Source organism: Oncorhynchus tshawytscha, linkage group LG26, assembly GCF_018296145.1.
Source record: "Oncorhynchus tshawytscha isolate Ot180627B linkage group LG26, Otsh_v2.0, whole genome shotgun sequence".
Lineage (NCBI taxonomy): Eukaryota > Metazoa > Chordata > Actinopteri > Salmoniformes > Salmonidae > Oncorhynchus > Oncorhynchus tshawytscha.
The window spans coordinates 4,717,001-4,730,751 of record NC_056454.1 but is presented as its reverse complement, the minus strand read 5'-3'; the positions used below and the strand labels follow the sequence as shown (position 1 = coordinate 4,730,751).

Genomic DNA, 13,751 nt, shown 5'->3' with positions numbered 1-13,751 from the left:
GGTTCTGACTTTGAATATGTGAACAACTACAAATACCTAGGTGTCTGGTTAGACTGTAAACTCTCCTTCCAGACTCACATTAAGCATCTCCAATCCTAAATTAAATCTAGAATCGTCTCCCTCTCTTCTTCCTCTCTAGGAAGAAACCTAGATATTGTTATTTTTGCTATTTTGCACCCAAGTATCCCCCGATTTGCACATCATCATCTGCATATCTATCACTCCAGTGTTAATGCTACATTGTAATTATTTATTATTATTTTTTGGCCTATTTATTGCCTTACCTCCCTAATCTTACTACATCTGCACACACTGTATGTTTTGTTCTATTGTGTTATTGACTCGTTTGTTTAACCCATGTGTAAGTCTGTGTTATTGTTTTTGTGAACTGCTTTGCTTTATCTTGACCAGGGGCCTGTTGCACAAAAGTAGAATTAAGACATCCGGGATAAATGACTCAGCTGAGCTCAATGAAGCCAAAACATGTGCGTCCAGGCTTAATTGGTTGCACAAAGACCAAGCCAGGATGAGCAGACACGGATTCATTAAGCCAGGTGAAACCAATCCTGGATAGGTGCGCGCTCACGGCTCACTCAAATAGACCCCGCCACAGATCACAGATTAACTGATTTACCATGGCAACTAGAGCCGCGTACTTTTCCCCGTCGGAAGCACAAATCCTCATGGAGGCATACGAGGAGGTAAAAGATATAATTAAGAAGAAAGGCAACACCGCCACAGTGATAAAGCAAAGAGAAAAAGCGTGGCAAAGTATTGCAGACCGCCTGAATGCGTAAGTAGTGCACAATTACACACTCACCGCTCCGCTGAAACATCACAATTACAATTCAAATATTTAATTCACATCTCCAAAAATGCAGTTGTACTGTAATTATGAAACGGTTAAATTTTTTATTGAAATGCACTGCAGATATGAGTGAAATTGTGTAAAGTAACTCCATCACACTGTATAAAGCTATGATACATTTTTTGATATTTTTACTGAAAACAAGACAAAAATACCAAGTAATTTTTTGCAGTGTGACTCCATTAAATGTGTGTGTGTGTGTGTGTGTGTGTGTGTGTGTGTGTGTGTAGATTAAACATGAACGGGCCAAAACGGACATGGCAGCAGGTCAAAATCAAATACAAGAACATTCTGCAGAATGGTATGGTCCCTGACTAATATTTAACAAAGCACAAGCATATATTGTACCCAGAAGGTGCCTGCTCACACATTGTCTGTACTGTTTTAGCAGTGAAAAAGAATACCCACAGACAAGGCACGGGTGGTGGGTCACCAAAGGCTGACCTTACCCCAGCAGAGGACATGGCCTTGGAGCTAAATAAAGGCAGGCCCGTCTTAGAGGGGATCCCTGGGGGAAAGAGACGAGCATAGGTTCCTCCCAAGATGCCACCCGCTTCATTCAAGGTATGTCCTTCCATCTCTACATGGGATACAACCACATTCATATTGAATCAATTTGGACTGTCTGACTTTGGTTTACCTATTGCCTTGCAGTGTCTGGCAGCACTGTGTTCCTGTTAGAGCCACCAGCACAAGCACCAGACGATGCTGATCCAGTGAGTACTCCATCAAAGGCATACTGTAGGCCTGGCATGTCTTGTCTACTAGCTTCAATATGAATCCGATTAAATGTGATAGGGTGAAGGCCCCAGTGCAGCAGCAACAGCACATGATGGAGACGATGATGAGGAGGAGACCATCTCTCTGGATTCCAGAAGGCATGAGGTATCATGTTAAGACTGTGAAAGTACTATTTACTCTACAATGGTGAGGAGTCCTCATCAAAATCAAAAAATCTAATTTCTTTTACAGGACCCAGATGCTATACAGTGGGAAAACCAGCCTGGCAACATAGTGCGTATTAATAAAAGGACACCACATCCTGCCAAATTCCAGCTGCGCTAATTGTATTGTGTTCACAGAGCTCACAAGCTATCAGAAAGTTGTATGGCAACCACCTCCGGCGCCAAATAGAACTGGCAGACATAGACATTCAGTACAAGAAGAAAAAGATGGAAAATCTTGCACTGGAGTTCGAAATAAAAAAGAGGACAATTAGGAAACTGGACCTTGAAATAAAAAAACTTGAGAGGGAGGTGAGATATGCCTTCAATGTACACTGTATGCTAACTGTAACACAAATGTATTAATCATTATTTTTCTTTCCTCCCCCAGCTCCAAGAAGATGACACAGCTCAAAATAAAAATTAGGTATATTCTCGTAAAGTCAAGTGAGCCATGACATATGAGCTCTTATTGTGAGCACACAGGACGGTGGCATCTTTCTAAGGTTTTTTTTTTTTTTATTTTCCCAGCAATCAGTACAACCAAGTCATCGTTATAAGGCATCGCCCTCTTTTGCCCACCCCCCAGCACCAGGTGTGGCCACTAGCCTATATGAAGGCCCAAAATTGTGTGTTCCTTTCTGCTCTGACAATGGCATGCCCATTCGTGCGAGATGTGGTGGATGAAGAAGCACTTGTGCTGAGGAGAGCCTTCAGGCGAGAAAGGGTCTTCAGGGACCGGTTGGACCCACTGGCCTTCCCTGATGACCATCTATATGAAAGATACAGGTTTTCTGCAGATGGCATCAGGTATCTATGCAGACTACTGGGTCCCAGGATTAAGCACCGCACTGCACGGAGCCATGCACTGAGTGTGGAGCAAATGGTTTGTGTGGCCTTGCGCTTTTTGCTAGTGGAGCCTTCCTGTACTCAGTGGGGGATGCAGAACAGCTGAACAAGGCCACAATTTGCCGCACAATAAGGAGTGTGTGTCTGGCTATCAAAGCATTAGCAGATGTCTTCATCTCCTTCCCTGGCCACAGAAGACTCTGTGACATCAAAGAGGAGTTCTATAGGATTGCAGGTAAGAGGATCTACAAATTACAGGACAACTGTTAACACATAGTAGGATACTCATTACTTTGTGTGACAGGTTTCCCCAATGTCATTGGTGCAGTGGACTGCACACACATAAGGATAAAAGCCCCCTCAGGTGCCCATGAGGCCGATTTTGTGAATAGGAAATCCTTTCACAGCATTAATGTTCAGGTGAACATAACTTTTTGATATTGTCCATTGACGAACACTCTGCATTGCCAGTGATGTGCATTGATTGGTGTAATATTCCTCATCTTATGATTTCAGATGGTCTGCAATGCTGACTGTGTGATCAGCAATGTTGTGGCAAAATGGCCTGGCTCAGTCCATGACTCCAGAATCTTTCGGGCCTCTGAAATCTATCAGTGCCTATCACAAGGTAAGCCACACAACCCCTATTTATAACCATCATGGCTGTGTCAAGAATATCACTGTGTTTATGAGGTAGTAATGATGAGATTTTGTGTTGACAGGTGAATTCTCTGGTGTGTTGCTGGGAGACAGGGGGTATGGCTGCCAGCCTTTTCTCCTGACACCTTTCACAGACCCCCAGGAAGCACAGCAGGCCTACAACCATGCCCATGCCAGGACCAGGGCCAGAGTTGAAATGACCTTTGGCCTCCTGAAGGCACGCTTTCACTGCCTTCACAAATTAAGGGTCAGCCCTGTTAGGGCATGTGATATTACTGTGGCTTGTGCTGTCCTCCACAATGTGGCCTGCCTGAGGAAGGAGAGGGCCCCCAGAGTGCCACCAGCCATGGACTGGGACAATCCGGCAATCTTCCCTGATGACGACAGTGGTCGGCTGCTGAGGGACCAATATGTGTTGAATTATTTTAGTTAGTATGTGTGCTTTCAATTTTGGTTAAATATGTCCTGCGGTGGCAGAGGAATTTGGGTTTTTTTGGGTTCGTTTTTTGACGAATTTGGCCTCTTATGATGTTTGTGCGGTATACTGTGTGTAATACAAGGCTGCAGGGAGGCTACTGCATCCATTCATTTGTCTGTTCAGTTGATGTGTATGGATTTGTCCTGCATTTATTTTAGTGTGCAGACATGCAGGGTGTGTTATATACAGACCTTTGAATGTGTATGTATCATTTTGTATAATATGCTTGGATTCTGTGCTTTCCATCTTGTAGAGTCACTGTGACTTCAGTTTCGAAAGGAGCTGATGGTTTACCTGCTTTGTTTTGTCCTTATTCAATAAAGGAACATAATGTTACACATTGTGTTTTTATATTCATATGGAATGTGTATTTGTTTATATGACAGAGTACTAGGGCCACACTGAAGAAAAAGGATAAAGTCATAAATTTATGAGGCTGGTTCTTTCTGCAGAAAAGCTACATATTGTTTTTACAGTTTTGATACTTATGACAATGTGATACTTAATATTCTGGCACATCAGCATGTCTTTGTTTATGAAACCATACTGAAGTACAATTTCACGAAATGCCCCACATCTGTCATTTTAACAACTGTCCTCCTTTAAAACAACTGGTTACAATATTATGACTTGTGTTTTTTTCCCTCTGTGGCCCTAATATTCTATCATTTTATATATAGCCTTATAGTCTATGGGAAACTGTAAATTATCTAATGATAGCAACATCATCTAAAAATCATTTTTTATCCAAAATCATTGAAATTAATGATCACAAACGTTTAAATAATAACAGTGGGTCTAGTTATATGTGATAACAATGTATAGTGAGCAGTGAAATAACTATTGGTTTCCATTTGTGGTGACTGCTGACTGACATTAGGGATGAGATTAAATAGATCCTGGAATTTAGCCTGGTCTGGAGCAGGCTAGCTCCACAGAATAAATCTCCATGGTAATTTATACCATAACATATCCTCCTGCCCCTATCCATCTTTAGTGCAACCGGATTACGGATCAATTGAGCCAGGATCACCAAGATATCCTGGCTTAATCCCTTATCCTAGTTTTGTGCAACAGGCCCCAGGTCGCAGTTGTAATAAATAAAACAATGATGCTCTTGGGGAATCCCCGTCGCCATCTTGGCGGGTGGTCCAAATGATTGGCCAAGCAAGCGAAGTTTGCAACCTAAGCCCCTCAGCCCTCGTTTATAGTTGGCTTTAAGAATGTACAATTATGTTCACTCCGGTCCTGAAACTCCCCATAAAACAACATCAATGGAGAAGTCCACATACAAGTGTAAGTAAAAACGAATGCAAATAAGTTAGACATTTTCCTACTGCATAAAAATATATATATTTTTGTTTGTTTATTTTTTGTTATATTTTGGTAATTGTAGAAATAAACATTTCCCTTCTTCAGAAGTTCCAGCTTGGCAAGCTAACGTAAGTTAGCTAATTAATTTGATAGCTATCATACTATAGGCGTATATTTAATAATTATATATTTCATATAAGTAGCCATCCACTCATAATTGAATGTGGCGCATATAAAGCACCCACATGTCATCCGTGGCTGAAAACACAATCATCAAGGGATGAACGAGTGATGAATTTACGGGCAAGGATGGTCCATTTAAAAATCATTGCTTCCTCCCTCGCCCTGCAAGTGTATACTCATCAGACGTCATGAAACGTCATCAGAAGTGTCCACTTAATTTGAGGGCTGAGGGAATAGGGTGTGTCTTTTAAGCGTTTGGAACGAAGCGGTAGGAGAAAAAAAGATGGCGCTGCCCATGTTAAGAGGTTGCAACTGTAGCAGACTGCCTTCAGTACTGAGTCGTTTCTTGAAACCCGAGCACGGTGTGCTTCCCCGGCCCAACAAGACCACCCGCCTGGCTCCTACTTTGTCCGGTGGTGTTGTGTCCACCGTCCGACCTTACAGCTCTGATCGAGGTGGAGGTAAACAAAACCAGAAGGTGGTTGTGCTCGGCATCCCCAACCCTTTAATATGGTTCCGAACCCGATTATACTACTTTTTGATTCGGGTTTATTTAGACAAGGAATTCAACATCGAAGAATTCACAGAGGGATCGAAACAGGTAGGTAGGTTACAATCCGTGGAATGAGTGGTCTTTAGCAAGTGGAAGCTACACATCCAGCTAGACAAGGTGGGCGTTACTGCAAACTGTGCACAGTTCAGTTCTGGTTAAATAAGTGACTGTGTCGTCGTCCCCGTCGTGTGTTGTTGCAGGCATTCTCCCATGTTTCAAGACTATTGTCAGGCAGTCAATTTGAGTCGCTTGAAGGTCTGGTTGCTAAAGACGTGAGTATGATATACTCAGACATTTTTGCAAAAATAATTTCTGTGTAGCATTGATATGATACCTGGTAGTTTCAATAGCATTCTCTGCAGACATTCGGCCCTTAATCATATTTCCTCCTTCAATTTTCTCCCACACAGCTGATTGCAAAACTGGAAGAGAAATGTGCTCTGCTCCCTCCAAGTCACCTGCAAGCGCTTTCTGCAGATCTGGAAGACTTGGTGTACACAACACCAGGGGATGTTGGCATCTATTATGATGATGATGGTAAGAGCCAGATTATGTTAGTGTATTTTTTTTGTTCTTATATGTGACTGTCCTGCTCATTTTTTTAATACATTTTTTCTTATGTAGAAAAAAATTGATAAAATATAATATATATATTTTACATTTAATTAAAGTAGAGACTCTAGAACATGGGATATCATACACTACAGTTGAGGCAAAATGGGGAAAGTAATTCTGCTTTGAAAGTTGATCAACTTGTAACCCCACTTTTGAGAAAATGGCCCCTGAATTGTTTTGGTACACCTACTGGAGAGCTCTTCTTTGTCTACACCCATTGAGCATCTTTCACACCCTCTTAAGCCTTAACCCCACCCATCTATTTGATGATTCACATGTGAGGCCATGTCCTAAACCGGTGATTCCCAAACTTTTTATAGTCCCGTACTAGAGGTCGACCGATTAATCGGCATGGCCAATTTCAAGTTTTCATAACAATAGGTCATCTGCATTTTTGGACGCCGATTACATTGCAATCCACGATTAGACTGTGTGGTAGGCTGACCACCTGTTACGTGAGTTCAGCAAGGAGCCAAGGTAAGTTGCTAGCTAGCATTAAACTTATATTATAAAAAAATCTTAACATAATCACTAGTTAACTACACAGGCTTGATGATATTACTAGTTTAACTAGCTTGTCCTGCGTTGCATATAATCAAAATAACAGGCACCGCATTATCATCGAATCACAGCCTACTTCTCCAAACAAGTGATTATTTAACAAAAGCTCATTTGTGAAAAAAGCATTATCGTTGCACCAATGTACCTAACCATAAACATCAATGCCTTTCTTAAAATCAATGCACAAGTATATACAGTGCATTGCGAAAGTATTCGGCCCCCTTGAACTTTGCGACCTTTTGCCACATTTCAGGCTTCAAACATAAAGATATAAATAAACATATCCAGGTGTTAGAATGGCCAAGTCAAAGTCCAGACCTGAATCCAATCGAGAATCTGTGGAAAGAACTGAAAACTGCTGTTCACAAATGCTCTCCATCCAACCTCACTGAGCTCGAGCTGTTTTGCAAGGAGGAATGGGAAAAAATTTCAGGCTCTCGATGTGCAAAACTGATAGAGACATACCCCAAGCGACTTACAGCTGTAATCGCAGCAAAAGGTGGCGCTACAAAGTATTAACTTAAGGGGGCTGAATAATTTTGCACACCCAATTTTTCAGTTTTTGATTTGTTAAAAAAGTTTGAAATATCCAATAAATGTCGTTCCACTTCATGATTGTGTCCCACTTGTTGTTGATTCTTCACAAAAAAATACAGTTTTATATCTTTATGTTTGAAGCCTGAAATGTGGCAAAAGGTCGCAAAGTTCAAGGGGGCCGAATACTTTCGCAAGGCACTGTATTTTTAAACCGGCATATTTTGTTAAAATAAATTCATGTTAGCAGGCAATATTAGCAAATATCTATATATCTAGCAAACCAGGCAACTAAAAGCAACTTTCTAAACAATGTTTTGATTCAATTCTAGCTTGTTAGCTAGCTAGCCAGTTCAAATAATGACCTTATCATTTTGCTGTCATCTTAACTTTAGCTAATTTGTATTCATTATTACAGGACAATAAACAAACAACAAGATCCTTATTTACCAGACAATGGCGAAGTAATTACAGAAAATGGCTTATAGTTGTCAGTGTGATGAAATAAAAGCAGGGCATTCTACCAGATAATGTTTTTACTTGTACACGTCTCGTTGGCCTAACGTTATATCCAAATTTGACATTGGTGCAGGTCATGTTGTTCTTCACATTACCGTCTCTGGTAAAGACACACCGTATCAAATAAAATCAACGTTTTTGCAATGAAAACGACTTTGACAAAATTAGAAACGTATAATATTTGAAAATGTAGCTAGCTTGACTCTCTTTCCTGTATAGATGGTTGAACGCTTCTCCATGTGTGTGAGGGATGCAATGGTTGACACTGTTTTTTTTTTCAGTTATAAAACAAACTGGGCTCGTAATTGAACAATTTTATTTGTATTTAAAGATGGCATACAAGTTTGTTATTAAGGCACATGAAAGTTCACATTTCTGCCCAAAAAAATCATTTTGATTAAAAAAAATACATTTTTACTTTCAAATGCCTATCCCGTGGAGTAGTGACGTGCAATATACGACTAGTTTCCTGAAACGTGTCACATATTGTGTTTTTTATATCTTTTACATTTGTCTTAAATAATATCATAGTCACTACTGCATACAGAGCAATACTGTTGGGGAATGTAACTAATAAGCTAATGAAGAAGAATTGCTCTTTCTCACACACACACACACACGAACATGTGGATCAAGATCAGATGGCCAAGACACACACTACAGGCTCTCCTAGGCTGAACATGCAATGATTATACTAATAATGACTTAATTTAGTAACTGTTGACTGTGACCCAACTAATAACCAGGCTGATGAGGCCTTAAGAACACATCCTTGTTTAAACTTTAATAACCAGTATAATACAGAAAATAATAACACTTACTAACAAAAGCAACATGTATGCTGAGACAGAAGAGCATATTGGCTGAAATGGGCAGAAAGCAATATAAACATGGCAGATGACTGTTATGTAATTCGCTAACACTGGTGGTTCTCAGAGAATGCATATCTTCATAAACAGTACCAGTCAAGAGCTTGGCCACACCTACTCATTCAAGGGTTTTTCTTTATTTTTTAAAAACTATTTTCTACTTTGTAGGATAATAGTGAGGACATCAAAACTATGAAATAACACACATGGAAACATGTAGTAACCAAAAAAGTGTTAAACAAATCCAAGTATATTTTATATTTGAGATTTTTCAAATAGCCGCCCTTTGCTTTGATGACAGCTTTGCACACTCTTGGCATTCTCTCAACCAGCTTCACCTGTAATGCTTTTCCAACAGTCTTGAAGGAGTTCCCATATATGCTGAGCACTTGTTGGCTGCTTTTCCTTCACTCTGCAGTCCAACTCATCTCTAACCATGTCAATTGTGTTGAGGTCGGTTGATTGTGGAGGCCAGGTCATCTGATGCAGCTCTCCGTCACTCTCCTTCTTAGTGAAATAGTTGTTTTGTCATTGTTCTAAAAACATTTCTCTCCTCTTTCAGGGCGGAAGTTTGTCAGTATTCTGATGAGATACTGGTATCTGACAAGTGCCCGGTTGCCTGAGGAATCATTGGAGGGAACACGTATCTTTCAGGTGGCCATAGGTGGTGAGGGTGAGCCGGAGACAAAGAGACTGCTCACAGCCAGCTATGAGTGAGTTTTCTTTGTAGTTTGTTTTTGCTGAAGTACAATGTCACAGTTGATTTAATTGTCTACAGTTGGAGGTAGCTGTGATAAAGCATTCATACTTAATCTGACAAAGAGAGAACACTGAGGCTGTGTTTACACAGGCAACCCATTCTGATATTTTTGCCACTAATTGGTGTTTCGACCAAACAGATCAGATCTTTTGCCAATAATTGTGCAAAAGATCAGAATTGGGCTGTCTTAGGCTGCATTTACAAAGTCTGCAAACAGTTTCTCAGGGATGAGCCCACTGAGATCCTATATCTGTTCCCTAGGAACAACTACCTGCATTAACCACCTTTGCATGACTCAAGTGTTTAATGTATAGACTTCCTGTTTTAACAACTCTTTATCTATCATGGCTGTTGGCAGATTCCAAAGGGAGTTTACTAAGGGGGTGTTGCCAGACTGGACCATCACCAGGATAGAACACTCGAAGCTGCTGGATTAAACTTGGATTGAATGGAGATGGAGAGTGGTAGAGAAGCAGGAAACAGAAGACCATCCTTCCTGCTCACCCTATGAGAATATCCCCCCCCCACCTGCTAAAATCTTGATGGCCCTCAGGAGCAAAACGACTCTCAAAGCCAAGACCAGGAGAGACATGGGGAATATTTGAGGCCAACTTTCTATCTGCCAGAAGTCATATACTATCCGCTGTAGAAAAAGTACAAAAGTCAAACATGTCTCTTCGTAGTTTACTACTGTTCAGACATCCATGCAAGACCAGTTGTTCCCACTTGTCTCAGGCAGCACTGCAATCTGTGGTCCAAACTAGGCTTTGTTTGTCAGCTCTGCTTTTAGAGCCTGAGATTCTTCCTTCTGTTCAATGGGGAGGGTAGACAAGGGACAACTGTCACACGTTCTCCTAAACATTTGAGTGAAGTTGAAATGTATAGACTAAATTCCCCCCCCCCAAAAAAAAAGAAAATACAGGTTTAATATATTCTCTCTCTCAAAGGTTTTTAATCCCCCCACACCCCAGTTCCCTAACAGCTGCCCCTCAACCATCTGAGGAAAAATAAAATAAAAGCCAGTGCAATAAACTAAAGACATCAAGGGCAACTGAATATGTTTGAGTGCATGTATGGCGTTATCTACGTGTTTGTGTGTGCATTTGAATGAGTGTGTATATGCATGTGTACAAACACCTGCACGACATCAGCCTCAGGAAAACAGGAATTAGCTGTAACAACACTGCCCCTCGGTGTCATTCAAACTTTTTGTTTTATTTTGACTTAAAAGTTTAAAAAAAATATCTTTGACCATCATTCTATCCTCTGCCCAGCAAGTCCAATCCCACTTGTCTACAATTCCACATCCCTCAGCCCTTATTTGAGCTGTTCTTGATATAATATAGATGTGGTCTTTTACCAAATTGGGCAATCTTCTGTATACCACCCCTACCTTGTCACAACACAACCAATTGGCTCAAATGCATTAAGAATTATATAAATTCCACAAATTAACTTTTAAGAAGTGACTACCTCAGGAAGCTGGTTGAGAGAATCTCAAGAGTGTGCAAAGCTGTCATCAAGGCAAAGGGTGGCTATTTGAAGAATCTAGAATATAAAATGTTTTTACTTGTTTAAAGCGTTTTTGGTTACTACATGATTCCATGTGTTATTTTATAGTTTTGATGTCTTCACTATTATTCTACAATGTAGAAAATTACTAATAAAGAAAAACCCTTGAATGAGTTGGTTCTAAAACTTTTGACCGGTAGTATGTGTGTGTGTGTGTGTGTATATGATATATATATATCAAGAACATATGGTTTACATATGTTTCAATCTTGGGATAAATGGATACAAATAGTGCCTTAAATGTGGGCACTATTTAATTTGGCCAACTTCTTCCATAGAACTAATATTTCATATGACATCACTGTCCATTTCTCGCCTGCTACATTAGGTCAGAGAGGAAGTGGCGAAGCGAGAGCGTTTACTCCACCCAAAATCTGTCCACAAAAATACGACCATGAAATTAGGAATTTTTGTATGGAGGTCAATGAGTGTTGAATTTTATTGCTAATTTGCTACGTGAGGCTTATTTGATTGAATGGAAGTTTCTAATGGTTATGTCTATAAGAATGCACTGATATGTGGACACACATGGCATTTCGTCAACTTTAAGAAAAATGACATATCGGCGTTTCAGCCAGGTCACCTGTAATACAAGTCCATATTAGACGTCCATAACATAACATCAGGTGTACTATGGGAACTGTAGTCCTCTTAATTCAGAAAATCACAAAGGTGTTTTTGATTTTGTAAAAATGTTTTGTTGAAGACAAATCAAAAATACAACAATTCATCAGATTTTCATGTAGACTACAGTACAGTCTGACTTGGCTCCCCTTCCACATGGCTCAGGTTAGTTTTTAGGTCATAATACAGTCCCTTAAACTGAAACTTAAGCATTTAGAACATATACAGTGCAAGCGTGTAATGATGCTGTATCTGGTGTTTGCTCACCATCCTGACATATCCCCACTAACCAAGTTGACCTTGCCTCTTAACTCTTTAAGTGCCAGTGCATCAGCAGCTACAGTTGAAGTCAGAAGTTTACATACACTTTAGCCAAATACATTTAAACTCTGGAGGTGTGTTTTGGGTCAACAAAGAATAATCCCACTAAGCCAAAAACCAGATGGGATAGCGTATCACTGCAGAATGCTGTGGTAGCCATGTTGGTTAAGTGTGCCTTGAATTCTAAATAAATCACTGACAGTATATTGAATATTGGTTAGAAAAATAAGTCTATATACAATGTGAGCAAATGAGGTGAGATAAGGGAGGTAAAGGCAAAAAAAGGGCCATGGTGGCGAAGTAAATACAATATAGCAAGTAAAACACTGCAATGGTAGATTTGCAGTGGAAGAAGGTAGAGACAAATAATGGGGTTCAAAGGAGCAAATTAAATAAATACAGTAGGGGGAGAGGTAGTTGTTTGGGCTAAATTAGAGATGGGCTATGTACAGGTGCAGTAATCTGTGAGCTGTTCTGACAGCTGGTGCTTAAAGCTAGTGAGGGAGATGTGTTTCCAGTTTCAGAGATTTTTGTAGTTTGTTCCAGTCATTGGCAGCAGAGAACTGGAATGAGAGGCTGCCAAAGGAAGAATTGGTTCTGGGGGTGACCAGAAAGATATACCTGCTGGAGCGCGTGCTACAGGTGGGTGCTGCTATGGTGACCAGCGAGCTGAGATAAGGGGGGACTTTACCTAGCAGGATCTTGTAGAGGACCTGGAGCCAGTGGGTTTGGCGACGAGTATGAAGCGAGGGCCAGCCAATGAGAGCGTACAGGTCGCAGTGGTGGGTAGTATATGGGGCTTTGGTGACAAAACGGATGCACTGTGATAGACTGCATCCAATTTATTGAGTAGGTTATTGGAGGCTATTTTGTAAATGACATCGCCGAAGTCGAGGATCGGTAGGATGGTCAGTTTTACAAGGGTATGTTTGGCAGCATGAGTGAAGGATGCTTTGTTGCGAATTAGGAAGCCAATTCTAGATTTAACTTTGTATTGGAGATGTTTGATGTGAGTCTGGAAGGAGAGTTTACAGTCTAACCAGACACCAAGGTATTTGTAGTTGTCCACATATTCTAAGTCAGAACCGTCCAGAGTAGTGATGTTGGACGGGCGGGCAGGTGCAGGCAGCGAGCAGTTGAAGAGCATGCATTTAGTCTTACTTGTATTTAAGAGCAATTGGAGGCCATGGAAGGAGAGTTGTATGGCATTGAAGCTCGTCTGGAGGGTTGTTAACACAGTGTCCAAAGAAGGGCCAGAAGTATACAGATTGGTGTCGTCTGCGTAGAGGTGGATCAGAGACTCACCAGCAGCAAGAGCGACATCATTGATGTATACAGAGAAGAGAGTCGGTCCAAGAATTGAACCCTGTGGCACCCCCATAGAGACTGCCAGGGGCCCGCACAACAGGCCCTCTGATTTGACACACTGAACTCTATCAGAGTTATCATGCCAAGTTGTCCCTAGTCATGGTCCTAGGGCTTTGGTCCTCCGGGAGAGAGAGATTAAGAGGGAGCATTCTTAAGTTC

General features: G+C 40.8%; 1 protein-coding gene across 1 annotated transcript; it reads left to right on the top strand.

Annotated features, from left to right (window-relative positions):
* The first annotated feature begins 5,508 nt into the window (after positions 1 to 5,508).
* LOC112225076 (m-AAA protease-interacting protein 1, mitochondrial) lies at positions 5,509 to 11,382 on the top strand. The gene is made up of 5 exons (XM_024388669.2): positions 5,509 to 5,897; positions 6,050 to 6,121; positions 6,260 to 6,386; positions 9,510 to 9,660; positions 10,066 to 11,382. The coding sequence occupies exons 1-5, from the start codon at positions 5,580 to 5,582 to the stop codon at positions 10,142 to 10,144; spliced, it is 747 nt and encodes a 248-aa protein (XP_024244437.1). The 5' UTR covers positions 5,509 to 5,579; the 3' UTR covers positions 10,145 to 11,382.
* The last annotated feature ends 2,369 nt before the right edge of the window (positions 11,383 to 13,751 follow it).